Below are 15,669 nucleotides of genomic sequence, written 5' to 3'. Positions count from 1 at the left end.
TGGTCACTGTGGGGCACCTCCGGGTCCATCGGGTGCCGCAATGTCTTAAATGACAAAAGACACTGCACTGTCGAACAATACATCACACTTTCATTGAACCGGGTGAGCCGAGCTGGAATGCCGCTGGCAAGTAGCTCGTGAAGAGCGAATGATTGGTTGCCGTCTGTTAGAGGTGCGATGAAAATGTTGCTAGAGTCCCCGTAGCTGCTCTGTTTTTTAGCCATCCCATAAAAAAAGAAAATTCATCATTATCATCACCATCAGAATTTGTAGGACTATATTTTTGCTGACTAAGACCCGATCGTGACTAACGACGTTCAGTTATAAGTGATTCAGTGAGAAACTGCAGAGATTGGGCTTGTCGACGAAAGGAGAATAGTCATGAGGCAGTAGGAAAACTTCTATATGGCTTGTAGAATATGAGTAACTTCCGTGATAGTGGACTCCTTGCGAAGGATGGACATTTTGATTTGTTCATTGACGGGTGAGGTTTGATGTTAACAAAGCGAGACCTACAACGCGAAGGAGAATGCCATACGTGTGGCACAATGATTTTGACCTCCAGTCATTCCTTCTAGTGCACGAAAATTCAATTACGCGAGCATTTAACTTGCAGCAGAGCCTCGTGAAACACGGAGATGGAACCAGATCCACCAGGCACATACACTAACATTCAACTGGCCTCTATTGGCTAGCATACCCATGTTTTATGCAACACTACGCTGTCCTTCAGCCTGTACAGACGAAGGCCCAGCAGGTGAAGTGTAAATGGCGATAGGCTTAGTGTGATGATTTTACTATGCACAGTACGATTAACCCTGCTAAATTCATGGATGCTGTTTGGCATGCTTTATAGCTTCTAAAAGGAGCGTCTAGCTGCCTTAAAATAGGACACATGCAGTGTTGAACTCTACAAGTTAGTGAATGAAGCCACGTTACGCCAAAAGCATGCCAAGGTCGCTACAACTATATTAGGCTGTGGCAGAAAGTTCCGCGAGGCCATCTGAGAGCTAGGTACACATTTACGTATATATGCACCTACATTCCTTTAATCTTCATAACTGTTAACATAGCTTAAGGAATGCGTAAGCGCTGAAGTACTCCAGAAATGCCAACTTTTTGAGCAAGCTACAAGCACTGTCGTAAACGGCACAATCATAATTTTAGCTAATGCTTCTAAATACAGAAGCCACCAAACCATGTGAACAATTTGTGCAGGTTATCTTTAGATGAGCCGGAAAATAGATCGCAAACAAGACACACACACACACACACACACACACACACACACACACACACACACACACACACACACACACACACACACACACACACACACACACACACACACACACACACACACACACACACACACACACACACACACACACACACACACACACACACACACACACACACACACACACACACACACACACACACACACACACACACACACACACACACACACACACACACACACACACACACACACACACACACACACACACACACACACACACACACACACACACACACACACACACACACACACACACACACACACACACACACACACACACACACACACACACACACACACACACACACACACACACACACACACACACACACACACACACACACACACACACACACACACACACACACACACACACACACACACACACACACACACACACACACACACACACACACACACACACACACACACACACACACACACACACACACACACACACACACACACACACACACACACACACACACACACACACACACACACACACACACACACACACACACACACACACACACACACACACACACACACACACACACACACACACACACACACACACACACACACACACACACACACACACACACACACACACACACACACACACACACACACACACACACACACACACACACACACACACACACACACACACACACACACACACACACACACACACACACACACACACACACACACACACACACACACACACACACACACACACACACACACACACACACACACACACACACACACACACACACACACACACACACACACACACACACACACACACACACACACACACACACACACACACACACACACACACACACACACACACACACACACACACACACACACACACACACACACACACACACACACACACACACACACACACACACACACACACACACACACACACACACACACACACACACACACACACACACACACACACACACACACACACACAGAGAGAGAGAGAGAGAGAAACGTGTACGCTTTTACCAGCGCTGGTAGCGATATCTTCGCAGGCTTTCCCAAAGCGCGTGATTAGAGAGCTTTAGTGTGTCCAGTATTCCGGCACACGCAATTGTGTTTGCGGAAAAAACAGGGTTGTACAGGGTTATTTATGCTGTCAGATTACAAAACGTGAGTCACCCGACGATGGCCGCGACACCTTCTGGCGCTTGGTCTTGACGCAATGCCTTATAGAAGCGTTTTTGTACTTCACGAGTACTTTAACGAAAAAGCATTTTGCAAGTCAACATGCTCACGATTACTCCGCAGTCAAAAATTTAAACTAGCAGCTAAGTAGTTTGGACCAAGGAGGTGTAAAAAATAATAGCTCGAGTGGCAGCCTCCAGGCGAAGCCAGAGTTTGCCCACACTTCTACCCTGAAAAAGGGCCACGACAGCAGATATCCGCTCACATCTCTTTTCGTCTCGCCCAGTTATTGTAAATGCTAGCCTAATTGGAAAATGAAAGATCGTGGTTCTTGGCTAAAATGTTATCTTTGGATGCGCATGGATATCACGATATGTCATAAAGTTTGACCGGACGTTTAGGTTTCCTTCTCAAACCGGTGACAGAAAGAGAGATGTTGAACAATACCTGTAAATCAAAATTAGCCATCTCAAATAGCACAGAGTAGGAAGAAAGCGCTTGGTATAATCTCCGCTATTTGCTAACGTTTTTTTGGTGCCTATGATAAGATGGCGGTGGTCCGGCTTCACTTCTGAGACGTCATTTCAATTCCAGCAACGTTTTAAAACTTCCTTGGAATAGACCTTGTTACTACAGTAATAGCTCGGTGTTTGTCGGGTTGACCTTTCCGAAGCCAAGTGGCGTCACTAACCTGGTCATTAATTTCCATGCCTTTTGTAGCCCGGTAATCCGCAAACAATAAGAATCTTGCACGCAAACTAGAACTTTATTCACGCGATGTTTTTTGTTACATAGACATTCTCACCAAAGGAAAAATAAAAATACAAAGCTTAGTGAATGCTAACGGCAACGTTGCTTCCGACGCTTTGTGCAGGTAGTACAGTATAATATCGTTTCTCACTGCAATAATTCCCCGCCATTCCTGGTCATATTCTGCGCCACAAAATGACGCCACCAACGCATCTACTTATCGTTACGTTTTTTGCTACCTGGTATTCCGTAAAGGGTGTTACGCATACTCTCTATTGAACTAAGCTCATGCACCTATATAGACTGCCCCATGTCAGAGGTCTAAGTCTACGTGTTTTATTACCTCTCCACTTAGTTAGCGCTGTGGCTTGGAATAGCACGAGGAATGAAAGCTGGAAACCCGGTAATTAACAGCCAAGTGGTGATTACCTTGTGGCGGCGCCGTGTTCCTGTCGGATCCGGAAAATCTGTTATGGGCCCTATTTGCAATGGTGTCGTGACAAACAGTCTCTGAAATACGGAAAAAAAACGACAACGCCTCAGCACATGTGAGTTGTATATGCGAAATCATTAATGTCGAATTGAACGCTGCGAAGAGTTCCCTCGAGTTATAAGCTCCCCGCGAGCTGGCGAGCGCATTGAGACGCTTGGCGCGTTTGGTTTGGCCTTGCCGAGGGGTAGTCAGAACGCAGGGGAAAGTTCAACACGGACAATGGGAGCGAATAGCCCGGGCTTCCGAAAGCGAGAGCGAGGGTGACGTGTCGTCTGGGTGATGCTCTCTCCCTTCACGCCACACTTGGCGTGCAAGCGGCAGAGCAGGTGTACCATTTCACCCGCTCTGCACCCTAGAGGCGCGCTCGTGGCGGGACGTCACAGCCAATGGCAAATTAGGCGCCGCTTCTCTCTTACAAGTCACAGACGCCGGCTTTGTCGCTCAAAGGGCCCCCCAGTTGAGCTTTCTGCATCAATAAAACATATCACAGTTTCTGCATAAAGGCGAAGCAATGAATTGCGGCAGTAACAGCTTGGAATATTGCATGAAGCGCTATACTCGCAGCTGCAGTGGCAGTAAGAATTGAAGTTAAGCTAAGTAAAAACGAACGGTATGGGTGCTGTGTTTGGATCATGTCATCCCACAATTTCATTCATGGTTTTTTTTTTAATCAAAGGCAGCGTCTTTCTTGGAGACTTCACCGTCACTTTTCTGCATTGAGAATGTTTCAAACCTCTAAGAGTTCCGGGGCCGCTCCAGAAGGTAGCACACAGCTGCGCCAATATATTTACATCATTTTCAAGTCTGAGCTTTGTCCTTGTTGCGCACTTCTATTACTTAAGCCGGACAAAATTTAACATAAAAGGCATGCACTGTCGGTGTTTTATTGAAAGGCTTTGTGGGCTGCCAATCTCGAAATTAAAAGGAATAAGTTTGCCAATAATATAAGATCTGGTACGAGCATCTTCAGCGATACAGACGCAAGAGAATCCACCCATACCGCATGTCATCAGGATGGCATGGCATACATCATTATCACCATCATCATCATCCACAACAGCAGCAGCCTACTTTATAACTGCTGAACGACGACGACCACTCCCTGCAATCTTCAAAAACCCCTGTCCTGTGCCAACCGATGATTCCAACTTGGACCAGCGAATTTCTTATCATCATCTCACCTAGTTTTCTGCCGTCCTCGACTTTGCTTCCGTTCTTTTGGCACCCATTCTGTTACTCGAATGGACCACCCGTTATCTAACCTATACGCATTACATGGCCTGCCCAGATGCACTGTTTTTTCTTTTGATGCCAAATAGACTATCGGCTATCCCCGTTTTGCTATCTGATCCACACCGCTCTCTTCCTGTCTCTTAACGTTACGCCTAACGTTCTTCGTTCCATCGCTCTTTGCGCGGTCCTTAACTTATTCTCGAGCTCCTTTGTCAACCTCCAAGTTTCTGCCCCATATGTTAGCACCGGTGGAATACATTGACTGTACACATTTGATATACGTGCACCTTTCAACCATACATATACCTAAATATATACGGAACCTGGCGACGACGCCAACGGCTCCGAAACTTAACCTTTTGCACGTGAGACCACGCCTGCACGGACTTCAGATCTGTCTTACCCGTGGTGCAACCGACGCGCGGGATCTTCTTCAAGCGTCGCGCCAGCTGCACGTTATCTTTTGCTAGCAAGGCGCATACACTGAACGCGCTTTGATGAAGGCTGTGCGTTTGCTCCGGGGCACTGTTTTGGAACCAGCCTTTTATTGCGATAGCAGTTATATGGGCCCTGTAGGTGTATTTTTGCCATCGTCGTCGTCGGGACGTATAAATCCTAGGGCGATAACACCGTTACTGCGTGCCGTTTACTGTATATGCGAGAGAAAGCGTACGAGTGAAGCGGACAATCACAGCTCATTGTGGTGCGCATGAGGAAGGAAAGCAATGTCTACTGCGCTGCGCATACGCGCTGTCTACTGTCACACGAAAGGCTGGGGGGATGGAAGGCAGGGACGGAGGGTGGCATTGGTCTCCGGCAACAACTGCGTATTTCGCGAGTGGGTGTAAGGGGAACTGACGATCGCGGCTCAACCTGGTACGCGAAAGTGAGGAAAGTGAGGAGGCAGTGCGGGAGCGAGGAGGGACCGGCCTCTGCAATATGCTTATGCATCTGCTCCGCCAGCAACTGAGCGCGCTCATGTTGTAAGCGATCTCCAGACCGCTCATACATTTGTGCGTGCTGTGTTTCGGCCGCTGTTTGCGTTGAAGCGATAGACAGCACGAAGGTCACTTCGCTCGGTGCTGCTGCCGCGTTTGCTCACCAGAGCGTGTTCGCTGCAATTGTCCGCAGCCATCGGGTGTGATGTGTTCATGTTTGCATGTGCGCGCTGATACCATGCTTGTTAATTCCGTTAGTAAGCGAATGTTTCCAAGTTTATATGGGCGATAAAGCTATCCTTACTTTGCATGACTGCCTGCTAATTTGCTATCGCAATCAATGATCTGCCTTTCGGTCGAAAGTGTCAGGTCAATTCAAGTTTATTTACAACATGCACCAAGTACAATGTTGGAAGTGCAGCTTTTCTTGTCTACATTTTCCTTTATTCCGGTTAGAAATGGAGGGTATTTCGTCTAACTTGAGCCAAGTATTGAAAAAACAAGCGTAGGCGCTTTGCGTGTCGAATTGGCGCTGTATAGTTCGGAGCCATCTGGAGCACGCAATGATATTTTTTTGCAATCCGCCAATTTGGGTAATGCACAAAAATTGCTTAATTATTATTTTAAATAGTAATTCTAGCGAAAAATCTTCAATACAACAGCTGCAGCCCTTGTTCAGAAACATAAAATTATTTCGTTGATGCTAAGATAACTCTGCTGTTTATTATTTTTTACAGCTTTTCTTTGAGCGGAATGTTAAAAAATACCACGTGACTGCCGGATAGTGCCCCGCGCATTTATTGCCCTCAAATGTAAGTTAAACGAGTTAGCAAAGGCTGCTCCGGGCACAGAGCTTGATTGAAGAGGCTGTTGGTGATTGCGATGGACTTTTGGCAACTAAAGGAGCGTACCGCTCTACCAAAAAAAAAAATATTCTTCAACGAAAATGTGGCTGGTATATGACTGTTTGCAAGCAATAAACATTTAGTCGTGAGTCAGCCCTCATGTTACGTCGTTTTTCTTCATGCGTGTTTGACGTGTGCGCTGTAAGCAATAATGCATACGCACAGACTTGCCGTCAGGCATGCTTTTGGCTTAGAGAATTTGAAAACGGGATACGTGGCGTACATTACCTATAGTTAGGGTAGAAAAGCGAACAGCAATGTGCAGCACGCTCACAGGTTACAGAAGACAAGAAATTGCTACTTTACGAATAAGGTCAGTTTTAACCTCGGCTCTACTTCGAATATTCTTCTTCCTATGAAGCTCATGACACGTTGAAGTAGCTTTGAGTACTAATTAGGCTTTGCCTTTAAAAGGGGATTGTACCACACGCCTTCGACTAAGCATACATTTACTAATTTCACGAAGTTAGTCTTGCAAAACAACGACACAGCGCAGGCTGGCTTTCACGGTGTCATTGCTTTATGCGGTTCTAAACAGTTATGGGGTTTCACGTGCCAAAACTACTTTCTGATTATTAGAAACGCCGTAGTGGTGAACTACGGAAATTTTGACCACCTGGGGTTCTTTAACGTGCACCTAAATCTAAGCACACGGGTGTTTTCGCATTTCGCCCCCATCTAAATGCGGCCGCCGTGGCCGGGATTTGATCCCACGACCTCTTGCTCAGCAGCCTAACACCATAGCCACTGAGAAACCACAGCAGGTTTTATGCGGTTCTCGCGAAACTGAAGTGAATTCAGTAATAGACAAATCGCAGCACTGCGTGCAGACCTACCATATTGGTGGTCAAGGCCAGGTAGAGGACGGCACAGACCACCGCTCCTAAGACGAAGCCCATAATGAGGCATTGAAAGGGGTTGAAGCCTTCCTGACGGATGCCGCTTTCAGGCCTCAACTGGCCCCGTTGTCTGGGCCTCGCCTGGCGCTCCTGCTCCCGCGATTCCCGTGGCGGTGGTGAAGCTACTGCAGGGACGTCGGTAGTGCTGTGCGCAATATGGGCAACCAAAGAAGAGACGCGTGCATGTTAAGACTTCGAAAGTGTATCACTGAAGCGGTATCACTGTGCCTAGCGTGCATTGATTGCATGAGCACGACGCGAAATCAGAATAAAAAAGAGTGCTAAGTATTCAAGAAAGATGGGAAAGCAAGGAGAAAAAAAAGTGCAGTGACGTTTCGCTACGCGAATGCGCGTTACGCGCAAGCGTATAGGTGTCATTCCTGTCTAAGTGTGGGGGCATTTATATGGACACTCCCGGCGCATTTCTACCGTTGTCGTCGCCTCGATGTTCCGTGTGAAGTCCCAAGGGCGATGACATCGTCCCCGCGCCCCGTGTGCCGCATGTGCGAGTGAAAGCGTGCAACGGTGAGTCGACGATCGGGGCTCAGTCTCGTGTGCGGGAAACAGGGAAATCAGGGAGGCATCGCGCGGTTTTCCTTTGCGTGTGTGGTTCCGGGGGAAGAGGAGGCAGGGGTATAGGGCGACGTTGTACTCCACCAGAAACCGCGCATTCGTGGCCGCGCGCGCATTATCTTGAAAGCGTTCTGCGGAGTGTAGGTGTGCCGACGACACCGACGGCTCATAGCTGCATGGACACTGGGTCCTCGCCAATGAGTTTGCGTTGAAGCGATAAACAGCACGAAGGTCACTTCGCTCGCTGCTGTTGCTGCGCTTCCTACGGCAGCGTTGTGACAGCTTGTGTCCGCGGTCGTCGAGTGTGATATGTTCATGCGCTACTGTGCGCACTGAAACCCTAGTTGTTAATTTAGTTAGTAAGCGACTATTTGGAAGTTCAAACGGTCGATAAAGCTACTGTGCCTACTTTGAATAGCTATCTACTAATTTGCTATCGCAATCCATACATTCTGTTCGTAGTTGCGCATCCAGGCTTCGCGCAAGACACTGCGCTGGGCTTCCAAACGGGCTTCACGCTGTTGAGGAGTTTCTAAGCTGCGAAGTCTTGCCTGGTACACCCGCATTATCGCAAGCCGCCTAGCACGTTCCACGGGAGTCTCCTGGGCGCACGAAGCCCGCGGTTTCTGCCGGACCTGTTCAACCGAAGCCGCCGCTTGGCGACGGCTTCGGGGTCAGTCAACTCGCGGTCGGCGTCCCGCCACTTGGGTTGCTGCTCCGTTTTTCCATCTCGGCGGTCGGCCACTTGACGACGAGACCCCCAGAAATGTCGAGTGCCGTGAAAAGAGCCACGCCCCGCTGTGCCTGCCAGCAATTTTAAAAACGCAACCTGGTGCCTACTTAGCGCTCATACAACCCTTACCGACTGCGCGAAGTCAACCTAGAGGTCAATCCAGCGCGTCTGCGCCTACCTTTCTTCTCCGCGACGCTTCACCTAGTTTCTCCATCCCCCCTTCACTTAACGTTGCCTACACTTTTCTGTAGGTGGCGTTACCTTGAGTCGCGCTAGGCGCACTACTTCGTACTTACCCCGGCGCAAGATTCTCTTCACCTCCAGCAGCCTTCTTCCGCTTCTTTTACGGCTTCATAGCGCCGATTTACCTAGCTGACCAGTTACGCTTGCGCCTAAAAGGGTTTAACTACTTGCGCGTAAAAGGTGTAAGAACTACTTAAGTGTGTGTGCGAAGAATGAATGAACTTATCTGTGAGTTAGCATTGGGCTTTATCTACATTTCAGTCCCCTTTGATTTTTTTGTCCCTATGTGAATATGCTACGTTGATAGTGGTAGCAACTACAGTGTCATGAAAGTGTATAGGAAAAAACTGCATCCGATTGTGCACGTAATACGGCAGATGTGGGTTCAGTGGCAGGAATTTCTTCGTCGACTTTCGTTTCCTTCTTTGTTGTTTAGTTAAAATAGACTTACAACACTCGGGAGCCTTACCCACACTTTCATGGACTTCATGGAACTTTGGCTATACGTAGTTTACCTAGGAAATACCCAGCGACTTAGTTTCGCTTCCTTACGACTTGCTCTGTCACGATTTTGGTCTCCAGGTACACACAAATTAGTGGCGCGAGGATAGAAGAGCTTTAGGTACACACTTAATTTCCGAATTTATTTTGTGGTGGTCGCTCTGCGAAGTTTACTGCATTTATATGAACCGAACAGTCGTGACGAACAAAGAGCCTAATGCACGCAATTTATCAATTAGTACCGCCTACCAGAGACGCACAATGGTAACAGCTAAACCGGAGTGGACGATCTCGGCTGTATATCTTTATGACTTTGTGTCTTTGCGGTTCCCAATACTGCCCAGGGAAATCTACGGCTTCCGCACGTACATCTATCGGGCAGACTTGACAGGAAAAACTACCGAATTGAGGATTCCCTTCAGAAGGTGCAAACGGCGAGTTTCATCACGCACCTTTTACGCAGTTGGGCTACTTAATGGGTGTATTCTTGTCTACCTGTCATTTTAGTGCGTTCATCATGTTTAGCGTGCACGTTCTTGTGTGTTTACGACTTCTTTCATGCAATCTGGGTAACCTTCGCAGTGAAAGAAATAAACGATAAACGGGTAAAATAACATTATGTTGCCATAATTACGGACGTCTTTTTTAACTGAGCAGTGTGACACGCATTGCCTCAAAAGGTGCGTGAAGCAAGTATAACACTTGTCAATGCGCATTCTCCCACATTTGCTGCCGAGCACGTAAGCACTCCTTAAAAAACACACACACACACACACCATTACTGGCTTTCTTTTTCTAGAATGTTGCAGATGTTTTCGGCTACCTTTGAGAAGTTATATATTAGAATATTGCGCTATTGGTGATAACTCTTGTATTGTGTGATACTGAACATTCAGTTTCCCCATGCGGTTAGACTAAACTTCTTTTGTACAAACTTTAAAAGTCCCCTTGTGCTAACCAGCTTCCAAGTGCTTTCGAAAAAGAAAATCTTAATGTGCATCGATACACTCACGTGTTTAGACCACTTTCGCTCAATCTTTGTCATAATCTAACTCGAAATGTCGTTTTAGAATCCTGAAGTTGATAAAGCGTGGAGGCAGTCAATGTGGCCAGCGTGGTCAAGAGGCTGCCATTATATCGCTGAGGGTAAAATTAAACAGTTATTTATTTCTCACGTTTACTAACTCAAAGCACCATAGACACTATGACAGACACTGTAGTCAAGGGCTTCGGAAGAAATTTAGATTTTAGCAGGACCTGCCCAAAGGTCGGTGCACGATAGTTTTACACACTTAGAATACAACCAGTACAGTGGGGAAACAAACTAATGATCTCCTGTGTAACAGCCGAATGCCCTACGTACCCAGCCGACAAGGCGGATAATGAAATGTAAGATTTACAGGTAAATATTAACATTCTTTAAATCCTGGCTGCTCGATGTGCGGCAAGTAGTGAATACGTGTTGATTTTGGCAGCACTTCTCCAAGCGACCTGTCTTTAAAAGGCTTCTGGACAGAGCTGTACGATAAATCGCTTTTTGGAAATAAATATCGCACGGTAACTATCCTTTATCGGAAATTAATATGTCCTGCTGCTGAAAATTGTTTCTGTCGTAGATGCAGTCACTGGTCTTTGAACACATGATTTTCTGTATTTAGCGCTCTGCATAATTTTTTAAAACTTCTTTGTCATGAAATTCTAGTGCGTTCCAATTATATTTCGCCGCGTACCCGTTATTTGTACAGAATGAATGCCGAATTGATATGCGGTCACTTGCATCGGCTAAGGAATGTTACGACAACATATGCAATTATGAGTACGTAGAGAAAGCTTCTCCAGCATGGATGTGTCACAATCTCTAAGCTATTTGGCGCTGAAATGTCGTCTTCTCACTGATTACTCAGTAACTTGCTATGATTGTATACAGTAAATCATCCTGGAAAAAAGTAAAAAAAAAGTGCTTGAATGAGTTTTTTCTTCTTCTTTTAGTGTCCTTAGGTTTGATTACCTGGTGAGAAATGTAAGTAGCACCAGAAAGTCGGCAGCTTTCTTTAGTAAAAGCTTGGCTTCAGATAACGAACGTAAATTCAATGACACGGGAAGCATGGAAGAGTAACGAATATTTTGTCGTTGCTTTCGGTAGAGTGATTTTCATTTAAAATCTTGTGCAATCCAACATCTTTTTTGCTTTGTTTTTGGAATCGTCACACATGCAATATCAAGATATAGGCACTGACACACACAAAAAAAGGCTTGTACTGTTTATATTAAAGCCGAAGTAAAGCATTTCGGGCTTATTTTTAGTGATGCTGATGCGTATTAAGAAAAACATAAAAGTAACTTACTCGATGTTTACAAATTTTCGCCTGAAAGAAAGTAAGAAACCCAGCCAAAAAGTGACCAATTCGCAGTGACTCGCGCCGAATACTCATGTTACCCACAGACAGGGTTAAACAAACAGCGAGCACATGGTTTAACTTGAATACTAGTTCTTTTTATGCCGAATGGTAACCATCATGGACGTATAAGCGTGGCGGTTTCAACTCATAACTCATCACTTAGCGGTGGTTTAGTTGACCGTCGAGTGTTTGTTTACGCATACACCCTCTGCAGATATGCTTAGTGGTTCAGAGAATTCCCGCCCTCGGTTATATGGTTAGAACACCGTATTGGCGGCATACGCGAGAGAAAAGTGTTCGCACTAGCAGGCAGCCATCGAGACCAATCAACCTGTCTGTGGCAACTCGGAGCTGGTTCTAAGCTAGACACTACACAGGTGTGGCGGCCATTAGGTCCAAACAAAAGGCACGAAAGTAAACAGGGTTGAACTCCGCGTATCTCTCGCTTTCTCTGTTGTACTGCTACAGCGCCAATACAAGAAGCGTGCCTAATTATTAATCTGCACGTAATATGATCTGTGCCATTAAGTAGCGATCGATGACGGACACCCAGAGCGGCTTGTGCATACGGGATCAAATCGTATGTTGAAAGCAATCGGGGCAAACAAGGAACGACTTACCGTACAGATAACAAATAGAAACAAGAGAGTTAATCTTACATCAGTTGATGCGCAGAGGTAGTAGTCATTTCAGGTTGCTATTATGATGATGATGATGATGTCCTGGATGAGTTTGGCGCTATTATTCCTTTCTCCGAACCGTGTTCTTCACAAGCTTGTTCTAATTCTTCTTCTTCTGGCTCTCTTTGTTGCATTTGCTATCCAGTAAATACACGGCTGATACCCAATATTGAGTGTTGTTGCTGCGTTTTGTGGGACATCGTGCCCAACACAAAACTACGTTTTTGTGTTGTTGGTTGGCAGGCTTTTTCTTCATAATTACCTGACTCTTCCTCATCTTTTATTTGTTTATCGCAGCCGCGTATAAAAGAATTAGGAAAACCAGATCTTACGCACTGTTCTATAGCAGCCACTTTTACTTTCTCCTAGCTCCTATTTATTTCTGTAGCCGAGCCCCAGATACCAATAATAAAGAAAAGGGCTCTGAGTTCGCTACAGCCACCGGATTCTTTGTCCATGGCCAATGTAGGTACCCTTCATGCTTATAGCATAACTATCATCGTCATCATCTTTGACCCCCTCAGCGAAGGCTTCCTCTGTATTGTCTCCAAGCACCGAGGCCATGAAAGCGTACAACGTGCCCAGCACTCGAGCTCCGCTCCCGATGAAGCCGTAAGTCAGAAATCAGCTTGTATCTTCGCACCGTTTGATATTCTCACGGGGAGATTGTGATTTCAAAAGTGCCATTCAAAGCACTGTTGCGAGGAGATAGCACTGCAGCTAAGCCTAAGGTCAGCACGAGCACAGGGCGGCAGCCGAACCGTTGTCGTCGTCCCCGCCAGGACACAAAATATTCGTCACACAACCTCCGGCTGCAAAATCGCCATCCCGGTGCGTTCTACGGCGAACATCCGAGCGAAGTAATATGAGGAGAAGCTTGAACTTTCAATTTCAGTTTCACTGGCCCAGCAGATGAGGACGTGGGAGCCGGAGTGTGCCACTCAGATGTCGCGTGCTTGATCTGGCTAAAGATCGTGTATGGGCCGTGGTAGCCTGAGAGGAGCTTCTCAGACAGTCCGGCACGGCGAGAAGGTGTTCAGAGCAAAACGAAAGATCCACGTAGGAACCGCACAACCACGTATGGAGGCGACGCTTGTAACTGGCGCCTTCAGCAACCTGGTGCACGGGCAAACGTTCGCAGACAGTTGTTTGGGAAATACATACTAGTGCGGTCAAGGACACTAGGGGTGTACGGACAACTTAAGTGACATCTCAGGGAACGAATGTGCTGATGGAAAGAAGCCGGTCGAAACAAAATATAAAACAGATTATCCGGCATTGTCATCTCGTGAAGAGTTGCATGAAAACATAACAAAAGTTACTGCAGTGTCCAAATCCCCGTCATCATTGCACAAATATATGGAAAGAATTTCTTTAAGCGTACGGTTCAGAAGTTCTCTAAGTGTATTGGATTGGGGACGATACGTGGTGGTAAAGTCAGGGCAAGGGGGCCTCCCTGAGCGCTGAAAATTGTAGCGAAAGCAGCTGCTGCCAGGTGTGATAAGGTCACGAGGAACGCCGTGATCCAGAATTGCGCCGTGAACAAAATTGGCGGCGTCAGTACGAAAAGTCTCACGGAATCATCAGCGTGATCGCGTACCGCGTGGCGTAATCTGTGACAACAGTATTTGAAAAATGCGCGGCGTTACATAGGGAGGACTTTTGCTGTACCATTGCCGTAAGGCGTTCGCAGTTTATGATAGATAAATAGTGCAATTTTATATCACGCGATGCGTTGCAAAGACAAGTGTGTCGATCGGGTTCAGCTGACAAGAAAATTGGTTTAGTATAGGAGGTATGATACATGGGAGGAACCACACTAAAGTTGAAAACTTTGACTTTCAATGAATCTTAATTAAACACATGAAGTTTTTCATGTAATAGAATGGTTTTCTGCATATCAGTGTGCTCTAAGCGTTGATAGGTAAAAATATATACGCGCCACGAAATGCACTCTACGACGGTTTGCGGTTGTTATTTTCTAAGCAGGTAAGCTTAACTATTAAATGGCTGCTACAAAGAAGCCCGACACGAATAATAAATGAAGAGCTGTTGCTTGGCGACTGAAGGAGATAGCTAAACACGAAAGTATAGTGGTGGTTGGCTTACTGTATGCAATTTGGTTTAAATGAGTAAGCCTCCCTATGCCTAGCGAACGAAAAAACCCGTCAGCTTTTCTGTCTGTCGCGTAAGATGAGTCGCTAAAAAAGAATTAATGTACAAAACAAAATAAATTACTAAGAAATAACATTTGCGGGGTCGGTTTTTGAACCTACAATCCCACACTCAGAAACTGAGTGCTTTAAAAACTGGGATAAAGACCCCCGCTTGCAGAAAGTAAACAAACCTGAAGCCTATGAACGTGCTCCACAGGTGTTAGAAAACAAATGTTCAATAACTGTTTCTATGAAGGCCTTGCTGAAAGATTTGCCGAATAAAAGCCATATCTCTAGGACGATATGTGGAGTCAACTTGGAGCATGGTAAACCTAAGGTAAATACCGGTTTTGCAAAAATATACTGCCAAACACGTGACATCCCCGATGCGTTTTGGTGGTCGCGGGATGCGCCTTCCGTTGGGGCATTCCTGCACCGGCAGAAATGCCACCATTCCCTGACGGCTCGTGTGCTTCACGCCGCGCAACACTCACAGATAAGCATTGGGTGTGTTGATGAGGATGATAAGGAGTGATGAGGGGCTATATGCGTGTCGTCCTTGTTTATAATGGATCGACGCGGATAGATAAGGGAGTAAAGAGCTTATAATGGTCTTATAAAGAGCTAAAGGGCTTATAATGGTCCGCGTAATACTTTTAAGATTGA

At 46.2% G+C, this 15,669-nt stretch overlaps 2 protein-coding genes across 3 annotated transcripts in view; one reads left to right on the top strand and one right to left on the bottom strand.

Moving 5' to 3' along the window:
- The window catches only part of LOC135902705 (uncharacterized), a 92,446-nt gene that overhangs the window by 74,944 nt on the left and 1,833 nt on the right, over positions 1–15,669 (bottom strand). Inside the window, exons 2-4 of the mRNA XM_065432932.2 lie at positions 12,114–12,134; positions 7,656–7,863; positions 3,680–3,760 (exon numbers count right to left, since the gene is read on the bottom strand). Coding sequence (XP_065289004.1) covers positions 3,680–3,760; positions 7,656–7,718 — 144 coding nt within the window. The 5' untranslated portion in view covers positions 7,719–7,863; positions 12,114–12,134. The remainder of the gene's footprint in view (positions 1–3,679; positions 3,761–7,655; positions 7,864–12,113; positions 12,135–15,669) is intronic.
- The window catches only part of LOC135902704 (uncharacterized), a 52,018-nt gene continuing 44,439 nt past the window's right edge, over positions 8,091–15,669 (top strand). Inside the window, exon 1 of one of the 2 annotated variants that reach the window (XM_065432929.1) lies at positions 8,091–8,243. Coding sequence is in view for 1 of the 2 variants with exons in the window: in XM_065432928.1 (XP_065289000.1) it covers positions 13,410–13,459 (50 nt within the window). In the remaining variant the exon portion in view is untranslated. Of the gene's footprint in view, positions 8,244–13,354; positions 13,460–15,669 lie in introns of those variants that run through there. The other variant, XM_065432928.1, reaches the window with a different exon arrangement.

The sequence above is a fragment of the Dermacentor albipictus genome, chromosome 2, assembly GCF_038994185.2.
Source record: "Dermacentor albipictus isolate Rhodes 1998 colony chromosome 2, USDA_Dalb.pri_finalv2, whole genome shotgun sequence".
Taxonomy (NCBI): Eukaryota; Metazoa; Arthropoda; class Arachnida; order Ixodida; family Ixodidae; genus Dermacentor; species Dermacentor albipictus.
The sequence above is the reverse complement of the archived record's forward strand: the minus strand, read 5'-3'. Positions and strand labels throughout refer to the sequence as shown.